The sequence below is a fragment of the Falco peregrinus genome, chromosome 9 (genome assembly GCF_023634155.1).
Source record: "Falco peregrinus isolate bFalPer1 chromosome 9, bFalPer1.pri, whole genome shotgun sequence".
Taxonomy (NCBI): domain Eukaryota; kingdom Metazoa; phylum Chordata; class Aves; order Falconiformes; family Falconidae; genus Falco; species Falco peregrinus.
In genome coordinates, this window is record NC_073729.1 from 23,202,264 (window position 1) to 23,217,916 (window position 15,653).

The 15,653-nt window shown below is 65.5% G+C and overlaps 2 protein-coding genes across 3 annotated transcripts; one reads left to right on the forward strand and one right to left on the reverse strand.

Annotated features, from left to right (window-relative positions):
- Positions 1-2,662: 2,662 nt before the first annotated feature.
- SLC52A3 (solute carrier family 52 member 3) lies at positions 2,663-6,805 on the reverse strand. The gene is given in 5 exon segments (XM_027790336.2): positions 2,663-3,099; positions 3,235-3,358; positions 3,623-4,578; positions 4,580-4,694; positions 6,737-6,805. Coding segments are annotated over 4 exon segments (1,365 nt in total). The 5' UTR covers positions 4,652-4,694; positions 6,737-6,805; the 3' UTR covers positions 2,663-2,886.
- A 4,011-nt stretch (positions 6,806-10,816) lies between these two features.
- FAM110A (family with sequence similarity 110 member A) lies at positions 10,817-15,653 on the forward strand. Of its 2 annotated transcripts, none has more exons than XM_027790318.2 (2): positions 10,817-11,197; positions 13,772-15,653. In XM_027790318.2, the coding sequence occupies exon 2, from the start codon at positions 13,841-13,843 to the stop codon at positions 14,855-14,857; it is 1,017 nt and encodes a 338-aa protein (XP_027646119.1). In that variant the 5' UTR covers positions 10,817-11,197; positions 13,772-13,840; the 3' UTR covers positions 14,858-15,653. The 2 variants fall into 2 exon arrangements, with proteins under 2 accessions (XP_027646119.1, XP_005239950.1); XM_005239893.3 differs by lacking the exon at positions 10,817-11,197 and adding an exon at positions 11,238-12,714.

Genomic DNA, 15,653 nt, shown 5'->3' on the forward strand with positions numbered 1-15,653 from the left:
GGCAGAGCGCTGGCACGGCTGGTGCAGGGCAGCCCTGGGCACCCCTGGCCTCAGGAGGCACCAACCCTTTCGGCCGAGCATGTGGCATTGGGCCTGGGGACCAAAAGCAGCATCCCCGTGGCCAGCATCCTAGGCCTTCCTGCTCACAGCTGTGTCTGCTGCTTCAGTCGTGCGCAGAGCCTGGGCTGAGGCCATCCCTGCATCACATCAGGCCAGTGGGCCCCTGCTCACTGCTTTGTGTGGCACCCTATGGCCTCCCACAGCATCCACAGCATCCCACAGCCCAGGGCATTCCAAGCATACCACAGCTCAGGGCATCCCACAGCCCACAGCATCTCACAGAATCCCACAGCATCCACAGCATACCACAGCCCAGGGCATCCCACAGCACAGGGCATCCCACAGCCCACAGTATCCCCCAGCCCTGAGTACTCCCCCAGCCCTGAGTACTCCATAGCTCACAACATCCCACATCCCATCACACAGGATCCCACAGCCCACAGCATCCCAGAACCTACAGCATCCCACATCCCACAAGATCCCCCATCCCACAGCATCCTAGACCCCAGGGCATCCCGCAGCACCCCAAATCCAGGGCACCCTGCAGCCCACCCCATCAGGCCAGCTCCCAGGGGTGGGGGTCCTGGGGCTGCTCCCCACATGGGCTGGGGTCTCGCCTCCCCCCTCCCGCAGCACTCAGCCAGGGCTCGCAGGCAGCGACACGAGTCCCATCTGGCCCCGCAGCGCCGCCCTGACGTCAGGGCTGTGCCAAGTTCAAGGTCACCTCTCCCGGAGGGCTGTGGCCCTAGGGAGATGTCGCCTGCCAGGCTGCTTCCAGTGTCCCCCCACCGCACACCGGGCTCCTGGCCTCCGCTTCCTGATTTATTTATCCGCACGTGTGCCATTTCTCTCCTGGAAGGCACGTTTGCAGAACGGGCGATTACTTACGCCCTAGTTGGGTCGGGCCTGCCTGCCTGCCTGCCTGCCTGCCTGCCTGCCTGCCTGCCTGCCTGCCCGCTGCCCTGGGATTTTGTCTCTCTCCAGGCTGTGGTGTAATAAGGGAGGTAATTAAGTGTAAAAGACAGGGGGAGGGAGGGCTGGGAGAGGGGGAATAGGAACCCGGCTCCTTTCAGAGGCAGGGGACTGAGATAATGTATGTTAATAACCTGCAATCAGTCCTGCCGAGCTGTGCTAATATTGCTGACTGCAGCGGCTGGGCCCCCCCAAACCTGCCCCCGCCGTGGCGGAGGAGGGAGGGGAGCGCCAGAAGAAAGACTCAGCCTTTCTCCTCCACTGCGGCCGGGTTTGTGCCTCCCTGAGCAGCTGTATGGAAATAATTCCCATCGGAGGCAATTGTTTCCTTGCTGAGAGGAGGGGGCTGCGGGTGTCCGGTGGGTGAGGGTCTCTGTGGGCTGCCAAAGGCAGGAGCATCCTCTCGGGGTGCAGGGGGAGAGGGGCCACATCCCTGCTTCAGCTCCCAGTCTCCCCACAAGGGCTATGGGATGCATCGTGCTCCTGGGATAAGACAAGCCGCCCTGCAGCATCCCTACACCTCCCATCCGTCCTCAGCCCCCCTCCTGCCCCTTGTCCCCCACTGGGCCGGATCTTGGCTGTGTGGTGCTGTAGGGTCAGCCAGGAGCCCGGGGGGATGCCTGGTGATGCCAGGGGAGGCAGCCCACTGCCCTCACTCCTGCCTTCTTCACTGCCTGGTGGTGGGACCCCTCTAGTGTCGCTGGCTTGGGGGGCTGCTGGCCATTAGCTATTCCAGCCACGTCCTTCCCGGAGGTGGCCGGGCCACAGCCGGAGCCCCAAAGTGGTTTCAGCCTGTGGCTTTGAGGCATGACAGGCGTGGGTCTGGCGCTGCCGCCGGCTCCGGGAGCAGATTGCCAGACAAAGGGCCGGGGACAAAGGCCCGGCTGCCTCGTGCCCCAGGGAAGGGGCGCAGGCGCGTGCAGGGCACGGGTGCCGGCCTGGGCTGGGGCTGCCGCTGCCCCCTGCCCCATCATGCCCGCCATGCCCCAGTGCCCCCTGCCCCACCGTGCCCACCATGCCCCACTGCCCACCTGGCCCTCACCCTGTCTGGCACGGCCGGGGCACAGTTGGATACCAGGTGGCACAGCCCTGGCACTGGTCCTGTGCCACCCTGCTGCTGGCACTGTGCTCAGCCCTGCCCTGGGTGCAGGGCTCTGCTGTGGCCCCTCTCCGGCTCTGCACCTCCAGCGCTGCCCATCTTGGGGTGCAGCAGGGCTGAGATGGGGTGCAGTGGGTCACAGAGCTATGGGGAGGGAGCAGAAAGCATGGACAGGGACACAGTAGAGGTTGGCAAACATGAGGCAGGTCCCCCCAGTCCCACCATGCCTCAGTTTTCCCAGCTGCTATTGGGGCACTGGTGAAAGCCCCCTGCCCCATGTGCCCCCCACGGTCCCTCTCTCCATGGCCAGGGCAGAGGAATCTCCGGCGCAGCCCTGCCCATGCCGCCTTTGTCCCCGCTCCCCACAGCTGGCTGCAAACCCATGGGGGATGATGCCAAATGGTTCCAGAACCCCCCAGGAAAGGGTGGGTTGTGGCCCCAGCTGAGTGGTACCCAGGTGAGGGGCACCAGCACAGGCATCCCCTCCCTGCCTGCTGGCATGGGGGGGTGCAGGCAGCAGGGAGGCTGACAGCTGATCAAACACCTTCTATTGCTCTGAACATGACAGGGGGTGCCCTGTGCCTGGGCTGGGGACAAAACCATGGAGCTGCTCATGCCCAGGGACCTGGCAGAGCCCGGTGCAGAGATGTGCCTGCAGCCACCCCGGTGCCAGCGCTGCTTCCCAGCCCACCGGCCCTCGCTGTTTTTGGGGGTGCATACTGGCAAGAAGGGCTGTCCAGGGGTGCCTGACCCGCTCACGTCGGGCACTGCAGGCTGCAGTAGTCGGCGGATTTGAAGAAGCCATAGACGTTGACGAGGGGGAACATGAGCAGGGCACCAAGGAGGGAGCCCAGCTGCTCCACTGCCCCGTACCACACCAGTGCACTGTGGCTGCAGCTCCGCAGGATCACCCCGGCCATCACCTTCACGTAGGAGAGCGTCCCGGTGAAGAGCACCCAGGAGATAACCTGGTGGCACAGGGCAGGAGAGTGGTCAGCAGGGCAGGGGGGGGTTCCCTGCAGGGGGGATGGGGGACACTGTGGTGAGGCCAGAGCTGGAGGAGGCCCGGGTGACCTCCCTGGGTGAGGGACCCCGTGACTTACGATGGTGGCATCGCCCCACTGGGACTGCTGAAGGAGTGGGCAGGGACTCATCACTGCGATGGCCATGTTGTAGGCACCAAAGCCTGTCCCCGCCATGGTGAGGGTGCCCAGCAGGGCCAGGGACCTGGAAGGGACATGCAAGTGACACTGGGGAACACTGCCAGCCTGTCCCTGGTGAGGGGCACTGAGCCATGGCACAGGCTGACCAGCTCCATGCTGGCTGCACCCTCCTTTCCCAGGGTGTCTCTGCTGACACAGCACGGCCACCCCACAGACCCACTCCCACCCAGTGCCTTCTCCCCACCCCGCCAATGCAAAGCGGGGGCCGTTCTTGGGGCAGAAGCCCTGGAGTGCACCCTGCCGCAGCCCCCAGTGCCCCATTACTGACCTGCTGGGCAGGACCATGGCCACGATGCAGGCAAGCGGGTTGGCCATGGAGCTGAGCGTGGCTGCGAGGTGGTAAGCGGTGTTGCCATAGGGCAGGCAGGAGTAGGACTGCACAGATGGCAGGACCCCATTTGTCAGTGCGCTCACCCAAGCGATGAGGAGGTAGATGAAGGTGAGCTTGGCTGGGGGGTAGGAGACCTTCTCTGACAGGATGTCCCTGGGCCCCTTGGCATCCTTTGGGCATGGGCAGCCTCCGCTCAGCCGCGAGCCAGGTCCCTCATCGGAGATCTGGTCAAATGAGCTCAGCATGATGTTGCTGGGAAACAGCTGCTGCTGGGAGAGCTCCCACACCTTGGGCTGTCTGGTGAGGAAGAAGAAGGCCAACAAGCAGGCCAGCATCATTACAGTCATGAGAAGGAAGAAGAGGAGGGTGGAGAAGTTGGCTGGGAGGTAGCGGGTCTCCAGCTGGAAAACTGTGTTCTCCACGGTCTCGTTGCCGGTGGTGTTATTGACCACGCGGGTGATGTTGGCACAGCTGGAGATGCCCGAGCCCTGTCCCAGGGCAATGAGAGCAGGGATCAGCCCGCTGAGCCCTTCACCTATGAAGAAGGTGGTCAGGTACTGGGGCTGCAGCTGCATCATGAAGGGCAGGAAGGTGACGGAGGAGGTGCAGTCCACCAGGGCCAGGAAGAAGGTGAGGATGAGGAAGGCAGTGCTGTGGGGCCTCTCGGCAATGAGGGTTGTGTACTGCCAGAGGAAGGCCAGGAGCAAGCAGGCCACAACACCCACGGACACGACCACGTAGATAACAGCCACCTCATTCAGCAAGCCGGGCCGAAAGCGGTGCATAAGGGTGACGAAGAGCGGCCCCACATTGGCCATCTGGATGATGATGGTGATGTAGGAGGGCAGGTCCCACTGCTCTGGCAGCACTGTCACCAGCAGTGGCAGCTCGACCCCACAGCCCGTTGATGGCCACCCAGGAGCCCGTGCCGAAGGTGCAGGCGAGGAGATGGGTGAGCAGCGCCATGGCTCAGGGCTGGGTGCCCAAGCCTGGGGGTGACACTGCCACGCTGTGGGGAGAAGCTTTGATCAGTGGTGGAGTGAGACCTGACCCCCCTGCATACCAGCCTTGCCCCCTGTGACCGCTGCCTGTGTTCCCGCTCCGGCAGGCAGAGCGGCTCCTCTCCCACATGCCATGAGGGTGTGGGGCTGGCAGAGCAGCCCAACCTCCCCACAGCCTGGCACCACTTTGCCCCTGCAAGCCCTGGGGACCCCTCTGCTCCCCACAGGGATGACGCTGCGTCCTCCTGCACCAGGTGCAGGACCTGCTGGATTCCACCTGTGCTCTGTCCCAGAACGCTGGGGCTTGGCAGCACCAGGCGCAGAGCCGGGAGCGGACCCGGCAGGGCATTGAACCTGCCCCAGCTCACAGTGCAGCATGGCACAGCCTGGCACAGCACAGTGCAGCCCGGCACGACATGGCACAGCCTGGCACGACATGGCACAGCCTGACACAGCACAGTGCAGTCTGGCACAACATGGCACAGCCTGGCACGACATGGCACAGCCTGGCACAGCACAGTGCAGCCTGGCACGACATGGCACAGCCTGGCATGGCACGGTGCAGCATGGCATGACACGGCACAGCCTGGCGCGGTACAGCACAGCCTGGTGCAGTATGGCACAGCCTGGCATGGCATGGCACAGCCTGGTGTGGCACAGCACAGCCTGGCGTGGCACGGCACAGCCTGGTGCGGCATGGCACAGCCCGGCATGACATGGCACAGCCTGGCACAGCAACGGCACAGACTGGCGTGGGGTGAAGATGGCTTCTCACCTGGGGGCCGAGAGGCCTGGGCAGGTGCTCTGCAGGGAACGGGGCCCTCGTACCTCCCACCGCATCCACAGGGCCGGGCAAAGCAGCGCCGGGCGATTCCGGCCAGCTGCGGCGCCGCGGGGAGAAGGGCCCCAGCAGCCCCACCTGCAAACCAGCCTCGGCTCATACCAGGGGGCTGAGTCAGCCAGGATCGGCCCCATCCCCTCCCGCCACCCACCCAGCCCCCCATCCCGCTCCCAGAAGGACCCTCCCGGCCCGTGCCCCGTGCCCCGCAGCGCCAGCCCCGGCCCTGACCGCAGCGCTGCGCCCGGCGGAGGGAACCCGCGTCTCCCTGGGCTGAGCCCGGCGGGGGCCGCCACCCACGGTGGCTGCGGCCCTGCGGGGGGCGGGGGGCGCCGGTGCGGAGCAAGAACCCCGGAGGGAGCGGGCTCCTGCCTGCCGGTGCCTCGGCGATCCCTCACGGGGGGACTCACTGCGTTGTGGGGGCCCGGCAGCAGCACGCGGGCGCGAGCGAGTCCCGGCTGCCGGAGCGGTGACGTGAGGCCCCGCGTCACCACCTCCGGATGCGACGGCTCAGAGCCTGGCCCCGCTCTGCTCCTGTCCTTGTCCCAGCTGGCAGAGACCCTGGGTCTGGGGGTGGCCGGGGGGTCCCACACCCTCCCACCACATGCTCAGCAGCAGGGTCCAAAGCTGCGTTTCAGGGTGCCTGTCCTGGGGGGGGTCCCATTTGGTCCCCAGGGGGGCACCTGAGCTGCGGGGCTGGGTGGCTGCCGGCACAGGGTGTGATGGGATAAAAGTGGTAACAAAGCGTTAAGGAAAAGCACTGTTGTCCCTGGAAGGATGGGGAGGGGGGTCCTGCTCCTGAGGGGACCACCGTGGTCAGAGGGACAAATGCCCAGGGACCAGAGGGACCAGCTACGGTCCCAGACACCCCGCCCCCACCCGTGGGGGCAGGGTAGGGGCTGGTGTCACCCTGGGCATGGAGGCACGGCCAGAGGGGGGCAGGAGCTTGGGACTCCCCTGACTCTGCCTCCCCTCCCGGTCTGTCCCCGATTTTTGCCAGCACAGCCCCCAGCCCCGGGCGGGCATGGGGTCCCACTCTCCTCTCCCCACCACCGAGCCACCTGCTCATACCACGCAGCCTGACCCCGGGTGTCAGCTGGGGCCTTTCAGCTCCAAACTCCATCCCAGTGACCAAAGTCCAACCGTGCCATCTCCAGCTCCTGGTCACCTCCTGCCCCCTCCCTGCCAGCCCGGGGGCAGCTTACTCCCTACCTGCCTTCCGTCCCCACATACCGCTGGTGTCAGGGACAGTCCCATGCCCGTGGCCCTGGGTGCTCGCCGCAGTGCCGCTGCTGGCCCGGTGAGCCCCAGCTTGGCTGGGTGCCAGTGGCTATTCTTGGCCATGTCCAGGACTTTGTACTTGTCCCCAGCTGAACTGTGTCCCACCTATTTCAGGCTGCTTCTTGCAGGTGTGAATGTCACCGGGTGAAGGTGTCTGTCCCCACCAGGGATCTCTGCAGGGTCCTGGGCTGGGCTGGGGCCCTTGGGGACCCCCTGAGTGTGGTGGCTGTCCCACCTTGGGTGGTGCACTGCAGGGCCATGCACCTCCGAGCCCACGTCCAGGCGATCAGCCAAGCCGTGAGGCAGTGGATGAGCCACTTGCATCGGCCAGGAGGTGACACAGGTGGGAGAAAGACACCGGCTCACCCCCAGCAGCACAACCCCCCCCTCCGCATCCCTTCACAGCACCCACTGCCCCGGGATGCCTCACGGGCGGCTCTTCCCCCAGCACCCACCGGGTGTCGCTGGGAGAGCAGGCTGCAGCCCTGCAAAACATGGAGCTGCCTTCTCCCGTGGCCTGCCTGCCCTGCCTGCCCTGCCCCTGCCTGTGCCTGTGCCTCCGGGGGGGCTGCAGCCAGCCCCTGCCCCCTGCCCTGCTCCTGGCTCCATCCCTGCCCCAACCACGGGGTAAGCCGGGCCCATTGGGTGCAGCGGGGACAAGAGTGTCCTTGTGCCCCTGGGGCTGCAGGGACCGTGCTGGCACAGCTGGGTTTGAGGTGCTGCTGTGGTTTAAACCTAGCAGGCAGCTCAGCACCCCCAGCCACTCGCTCAACCTCCCCGGGGATGCGATGAAGGAGAGAACAGGAAGGGCTGAGCTGAAGGCAGGGAAAGCAAGAGCTGCGTGCGCAAGCAAAGCAAAACAAGACATTCCTTCTCTGCTGCCCACGCAGGCGGGTGTTCTGCCATGCCCAGGACAGCAGGGCTCCAGCTCGTGTAATGGTGGGCAGATGCCATCGGTCCCAATGTCCCCCCTTCCTTCTTCCCCAGCTGTTATTGCTGAGCTGGGTGTCCTATGGTCTGGGATATCCCTTGGGCAGGGGGGCCAGCGGCCCCATCCCCATTTCTCGTGCGCCCCTCGCCTGCTCGCCCGTGGGGCAGGGCGAGAAGCAGAAAAGGCCTTGACGCTGTGCAAGTGATAACTAGAACATCCCTGGGTTATCAGTGCTGTTTTCAGCGCAAATCCAAACCAGCCCCATAGCAGCTCCTATGGAGAAAATTAACCCTATCCCAGCCAAAACCAGTACCAGTGCCCAGGGAGCTGGGAGTGGAGTAGGTCCAGGATGCTAGGAGAAGGCAGGCATGGGGGGCTTGGGCTGGGCCAAGGCCAGCTGAGATCTCTGTGCATGGCAACAGGGATGGGGATGGGGAGGAGGACAGGGATGGTGACTGGAATAGGGAGGGGTTGGGGTCAGGGATGAGGAGGGGATGGGGATGGGGATAGGGATGAGGATGGGGATGAGGAGGGAACAACAATTGTCCTGTTTAATTTGGCAACACAAAGGAGGAGTGCTGCCGGTGGTGAGACCCTTCCCAACAGCAAATGGCTGTGGGGCAGGGGCAGGGGAGCCCGAGGGGGTGCTGGGTGCGAGACCCCCATGCCGCTGCTTCATACTCCTCACCCAAATCTGCCTGACACATGCTGCCTGCCCTGCCTGCCCAGTGTGAGATGGTTGTGCTTCCTCTGCCCCCTCCCCGCGCTGCAGCTGAGCCCCCAGCACCCTGGCCCCTTGCCCCCCCTCACCCCCGGCAGATGCGACCGAAGGCCCCAGAGGCAGATGGCAACATTTGGTAGCCAAGTGGTCCCTGGCCACTGGACTTTGTGGGAGCGGGAAGCCCCCTCCCCACCGGGCCAGGGTTCGGGACCCACACAGCTCAGCGCAGGGTGTGCACAGGGCTCCCCGGGGGGGGCACCTGCCCCGTGCGGTGGGGCTGCCGGGGGGGGGAGGGCATGGGGGGATTGGCAGCCCAGCAGAGTGGGCATCCGTCTGGAGCTCAGCCCTAGCAAGAGCCATCCCCGAATATCTGGTTCCAGCTGAGAGCAGTGGGGACAGTCTCACTGAGCAGGGGAAGGCTGCTGCCCCATTGCTGGGCGACAAGGTGGACCCCCTCAGCCCAGGGACCACCGGCCACCCCAGGTCAGTGGGTATGACCCCCCAGACTTGGGCGCTGCGACCCGCTGGCCGGTCGCAGCCGCTGGCCCCTGGCAGCTCCCCGGCTTCATTTGCATCCCATTTCCATGTGAAAGGAGCAGGTCAAGTTGAAAGTTGAAAGGCTGGTGGGGGGCGGCCGGGAAGGGGCCGCTGCCCGGGGTGAGGCTCCGGCAGAAGGGCCGGATCCCCAGGGCCCGGTGCTCGCCTGGCCACGGGCTGTGGCCACGGCCCCGCCGGCAGCCGCCATCTGCGGGTCCGTGCCACCGCGCCACCGCCACCGTGCAGACAAAGGCCTCGAGCCCAGCATGTCCCCATCTGTCACCTCCCCGGCTCCTGGCCCCGAGCTGCCACCTGCGGAGACTATGTGTGGGGAGAGGCGGGTGCGGGCAGCATCCTTCCCTCTGCCCACAGGCAGTGGGGAGCAAGGCAACGCTGGGTGCAGAGAGAGCTTCCCTGTCGAGTCCCCCAAATCCCTTGGGAAGCTGCCCTCGCCCAGCAGAGCTGCTCTGCAGAGCCCACGGCTGGGGAAACTGAGGCAGGAGCAGGCGGTGGCTCACCCCGGGCCGGGGGCACATGGCACAGGGGCAATTCCCCCACTGCAAAGCTGGGCACAGCCTGGCATGGCAAGGGAAGGGGCTGTAATTAAACACCAGGAATTAGCACCCACCAGGATGAGGGCAGTGGGGGGCTCCCAGCTCTGGGGATGCCTCTGCCTAGGGCTGCCCAAGATGCACCAAGCCCTGGCCCCGCTGCTCTGCGGGCACCGCTGGGCACCTGCAGCCACCTCCACCCAGCACTTCCAGGGAGGATTTGGCCTCTGAGTGTGTTTTTTACTCATTGGCGGCTGCATTTTGCTTCCGGGAGGTCCCTGAAGCGGCATGAGGCAAGGGGCGCAGCCCCGAGTGCCTGTGGGAGGTGAGGGCGACGCCAGTGCCAGCACCCACCTGTCCCCTCTGTTCCAAACCCCGCTCCCCCTATCCCTGACCATACCTGGGGCAGTGGCGGCGGGGTACCGAGCTGGGTGCTGGGGGAGCGCCTCCACAGCGGGCTGCCCTCCCGAAACCTGTCCCAGGGTGCTCCCAGGGAGGGCAAGGCTCCGGGGCGCTGCCTGGCTCCAACGCGCAGCTCCAAAGGCACCCAGCTGCCCAGGCGTGCCCAGGCAGCACCTGCACCCTGCACAGGCTCAGCGGCCATGTGGGGACGCAGCCTGGCTGGGCAGGTGCCTGCAGGCTCTGCCCTCACCTGCCACACCGGGCAGCGTTTTTCCAGCCGAGCTTGTTGTGCGGATCCACCTTTGCCGTTGCCCAAGCCCAGGGCAGCCCTCCGGCGCCTGGGTGGCTGTTTTCCATGTGCTTTGCTCGGCTCTTCTCTCTCTGCCAGCTCCTGGTCTTGCTTCCAAGAACAATTTGAAAAATGCACGGCTGTTATTGAGCTCCATGCTGCACGGGCCAAACACTTGGTCCCTCCACCCAGAGCTGGTCCTTGCTGCTGGAGATGCCCATGCCACGGGGCAGGAGCCACCCTGGGGCTGGGCTCAAACGAGCACGTCCACGTGGCTGTGGGTTTGATGACCCTTCTCTGGTTTGGCACTTCCCTTCCTGCTATCTGGGTTATTTTGCTGCATTTTGGAGTTTATTGCAGAGTGTTGCTGCCGGGTGCATGGGGAAGCAAAGTGATTTTTCCAAATCAAAGCAGGCCCTGCCAGCTGGCTGTGCCAGTGGCACACAGGGAGCTGGACGGCAGCTCCTGCCCATGCAAGGGCTGGGAATTTTCCCTCTGCCTGAAGCCCTGGCAGCGCATCAGGACCCCCTGCCTGCAGCGGGCAGGGGTTGTCCAGAGGCATTTTGCCTTTGGCTGTGAGCATCTCAGACTGTGCATCCATGCTGCCTGGCCAGCACCATGGGCTGAACCAGCACCCACACTAGGGCGTCACCAGCTACCGTCATGCTGTGTGACGCAGCCTGGCATGGAGGAAGAATGCCCTGTGGTTTTAATCCCATGTGAGCGCTGAGCTGCCTCGGAGAGCGTCCTCCTCCGGCGCTGACTCAGCAGGAGAAGCCGCAGCACAAGCTGCTCCAGCGCCCTACCAGCCGCCGTCCTGTGGGGAGAAGGGGAGGACGTGGCTGGAGAGGAGGAGGAAGAGGCAGGAGGACATCAGGACACCCCTGGGACAAGCACAGGGAGAAGCAGCGTGGCAGCTGAGCCGTGCCAAGGAGGCTCCCACATCTCAGGGCTGATCCAGGTAGGTGGCAGAGTTGGTGCCAATGCTGTGCCAGTCCTGTGACAGCAGCGTGGAGCAGGGTCACCTGGCGAGGGGGAGGCACAACCACACACCTCCCAGGATGGGTCTCTGGAGTAGCTGCCTCCAGGCAGGAGGTGATCCGGTGTGCCAAGTGAGCCTGGCTGGGCTGCCCTCACTGGGAGGGAGAGGAGCTGGGGCCACTGCTGGCTATAGTCCGGCATAAGCAGGGCTGTCAGCCCTGGCACTGGGATCCCCATGCTCCTGCCAGGCTTGGAGCATGGGATAACGTGGCTGTGTTTTTGGGGCTGTTTGGAGGGTGGTTCATCATGGCTCAGTGCAGCCCAGCTCAGCGGCGGCCATGCCAGGGCAGGCAGCTCAGCACCGCAGGAATGTGGAGCAGCAGGTTGTGCTTGGCTGGGCTGTCCTTGCTGGCCAGGGAAAGGGATGGGAGCCCACAGTGGGCACCAGTGGCTGTCCTGGGGGGGACCCTATGTCCTCGTCCCTGTCCCCCAACAGCCGCCTCTGTGTGGCTTATCCCCAGGGCCGAGCCTCTGGCACTGAGCTGACCTCCAGCACCCACCATGGGGAGGCATCCCTGCTTTGCCTTGCCTAGGTAGGCATGTTTGCACCTCTGTGCCAAGCCAGGGAGCCTTCCCTGCACGAGGCACAGGGTCTGAGGGCAGTGGGGCCAGCCATTGGCAGGGTGCCACCATGGGGCATGGGGTCTGGGCACCACTGGACTCATGGGGTGCTGCCGCATGGGCACCTGGCAGCTCCCCATCACCCCGGGTTTCTGCCACCAGCCCGGGGCTGCCTCTGCCTATGTCTTTGTGCAACGCAGAGCACAGCCTGGCCCTGCTTCCCATGGGGGCTGTCAGCACAGCTCTGGGGGGGGCCTGCCTGTCCCTGCCCTTTCCCCAGTGAGGACGTTGGTGCCCAGCACTGCTGGCTCTGTCCCCACATCGCCCCGTTGCTGGGCTCCCTGCAGAGGGGTGCAGAAAGCTGTCCCCAGGGGGGAAGCAGGAGGGTCTGTGGTGGTGCTGGGACCATCCCCAGCTGTCCCCACGCCTGGCCGGCCCCCTGCAGACACTTTCCAGGTCAGAAGGCAGCATGTCCCCTCCCGGAGCCGGGGACTGGGACAGGGGCAGCCAGTCTCCCCCAGGCTGCTCGCCTGTCAGAGCACATCAGGCGAATGCACCGTGTGCTGTGGGGTGGCTGCGGAGTGGAGACCCCCTTGGGGTACAGATTCCGGGGGGCTTGGGCCGACATGTTGGTGAGCACTGGCTTGCAGATGGTGCAGCTGTGGCTCAGCATGGCCGTGGCGTGGTGCTGTGGGTGCTGGGGCTGGCTCCTGCCGCCCGTGGCTGACGCTGGGACGGGCTCTTGGTTGCACCCAGGAAGTCGTGCAGGCTGGCGGGACTGGCGGGCGGCTGGCAGTGACTGTGACAGCAGCCTGCTCAGGGACACCGTGGGACGGAGTGGGGCCACGGCACACTGGCCCCCACCGTGCCCACCCGGTGAGTGCTGGGGCTCACCGGTACCTCCCCGGGGCTTGCCTGTGCCCGCAGCTGGGGACTCCTGGGGGGGGTCTTAGAGCAGCTCAGGAGGGGGCATGGGGAGGTGGGGGCAGGTCGAAGCATGCACCCTGCCTGAGCCCCTCTGTGTGTTGAGACCCCTCTGGCTGCGCCCACCTCTGAGCAGGGGGCTGCAGGGGGGTGCAGGGCTGGTTTGCCGCCCCCCCCCCCCCCCCCCCCCCCCCCTTCTGTGGGCGGGCCAGTGCCTCTGCAAGACCGACCGTTGGGGCGGGTGGCTGCGGTTGTTGGGGTTGGCAGGGTCCCAAGGACATGCGGTGCACGGGGCCCCAGCGTGGCTCCAGGCACACCTTGGCCAGGCAAGCACGGGTGGAAACCCCCGCTGGTGCTTTCCAAGGGGCTGCAGGGTGGGAACGGGGAGCCTGGGAGCAGCCCCAGCACCTGCGAGGGGGCTGAGAGCCAAGGGAGCAGCACAGGGAGTGGAGCCCTGAATCCCCCAGCCTGGTGGGGTGGGGAGTGAGTCGGGTGGGGGATGCACCCCTGGGCAGGGGCAATGCACCCCTTGATGTGGGTGAAGGTGATGCACCCCCTGGTGTGAGTGGTGCACCCCAGGAGCGGACAATGCACCCCTTGGTGTGGGTAGTGCACCCCGCGGGCAGCCGATGTGGGAAGAGCATCGGCAAGGGGTGCTGGGCCAAACCAACCCTCCGCGCCCTGGCCTCGCTCGCCAAGGTGCCCCTCGCCATGCTGAGGCACCCTCCCTGCTGGCCCCGCCGGCCTGGTGCGGTGCGGTTTGAAGCTGGCTTGCTGTGCGGATTGGCCAGGGGACGTTTCAGGGAGGCTTCGGTGGCGGTGGAGGCGTGGTTCCTGCCTTCAAATAGGAATAAATAGGAGTCCCGGCGCGGCCGGCGCAGACAGTGCGGCACCGCACGGCCCTGGGCAGCCTTTGTCTGCTGGTGGGGCCAGGGCCAGGCAGGGGCTAGGCAGCCGGCAGCGCCCACTGGCCACCACCACCCCCCCTTACTCCAGCCCCTCTTTGCAGCCAACAGCACGTGAGCCCCTCGCTGCTCGGGGTGGCTGCCCACCCTGTGCCCCGGTGCTGGCACTGAGGATGCCCATCGAGGCACTGCAAGCTGGTGATGCCATGAAGGGGGTGACGGTGACGGCGCCCTTCACCTCGGCCATGCCCATCCGCATCCTTCGCAAGGGTCCTGCGTATTTCCGCCGGCGCACCGAGCCAGGTGCTGGGAAGCCCAGCGCAGTGGAGAGGCTGGAGGCCGACAAAGCCAAGTACGTGAAGAGCCAGAGGGTCGCCAGCACCAAGCAGGAGCCAGTGAAGCCACTGCTGCTCAAGCAGCCCCTCTTCACCCCAGGGGTGCGCCGGGCTGTGCTCACCTCCAGCCGAAGGGCACCCCCAGGGCTGCACCGCACCGAGGCTGGCAGCCCGAAGACCTCCCTTGATCTGGAGATCCTGAACAACCTCATCAACCTCTGCGACAGCCCTTTCCCCAAGGCAGAGAGCCCGCTGGGCAGGGAGCACAAGTGGAGGGTGGAAGCGCCAGCGGCACTGGGTGATGGGGCGGATGGTGCCGGCAAGCCACTGGAGAGCCCCGCTGCTGCCAAGCCCCCTGGCAGCATGGCTGTGCGGAGGGTGGACGTCCGTCCCTGCGGGGCTCCACGGGGCCAGGTGACACTGGTGCCTGCATCCCCTGTCCCAGGCGGGCTGCCTGCAGCCCCGGCACGGAGCTCACCCACCCGCCCCGAGAGTGCCCGCCGGCAGCCCCTGCTGCATCGCTCCAAGTCGGACCTGAGCGATCGGCTTTCGCGGGCCACTGCTGACCTGGAGCGCTTCTTCAACTACTGCGGCCTCGACCCTGAGGAGGTGCAGGACATGGGCGCCGAGCGCTTTGCCCGTGCCAGCTCTGACATCGTGTCCCTCAAGTTTCACAGCGTGAGCACGGCCAGCTCGGAGGGCGGCCGCTCACCACCCAGCACTGCCACGCCAGAGGGCCGGCCAGCTGAGCGCGTGCCCTACGGCATCTCCATCATCGAGCGTAACGCCCGTGTCATCAAGTGGCTGTATGGGCTGCGCCAGGCCAGGGAGCCTGAGCAGGTCTCCAATGTGTAGCAGTGCAGTGGTGGCAGCAGGCGCTGGGGACAGGTTGCTCATCAGCAGGCAATGCTGGCTGGGGAGGGAGCACAGGCTGTGCCCTAGGAGAAGAGACCTCTCAGCGGTGACTTTCGAACTCAGCACCCTGCCTTGTGCCACGGCGGCACTGGTGTGGTGGCCAGGCACCCTTCCTGCTGACTCTGGCTCCATCAGAGCCCCGTGCCGGCACTGGAGAGCCAGGTCTCTGCAAGCCCGTGGGAGGGCAGAGGACACATCCCCGGGTGTGTGGTGGGTCCCTAGCGCCCTTCCCTCACCTGCTCCTGTGGGCATCCGTGTGCAGTCGGCCTCCCTGTGCTGCCAGAAGCTCCTGCCTGCCCTGCTCCTCACCAGCACCCATGCGTGGGGGGCAAGAAACTGCTTCCCCCTGTGTGGAGCAGGGACCCAGCCCCAGAGAAGGAGCTGCGCCCTACAGCTTCCACCGTGGGAGGCCACACTGCCAGCGGTGGGGGCTGTATCCTGATGACACCTGTCTTAATGCTGAAAATGTGGGAGAAGCTGGGTGGTTTTTTTTGGGGAGCCAAACCCAGCCCCTTGCTTCAGCCCAGGGCTCCGTGTGTGTGCGTGCGTGTGTGTTTGTGGGTGCTTGTGTCCCCTCCCAGGTGCCAGTGGGCACACAGCCCCCAGCACGCTGGGCCCCAGTATTTATGAAGATGATGGTTGTTTTTTCCTCATTTCCACTGTTTTTCCTGATGTTTGATCTGTAAATAACAATAATAACAATACAGCTAGTTTTATTAAATGTCTGTGCTTTGGA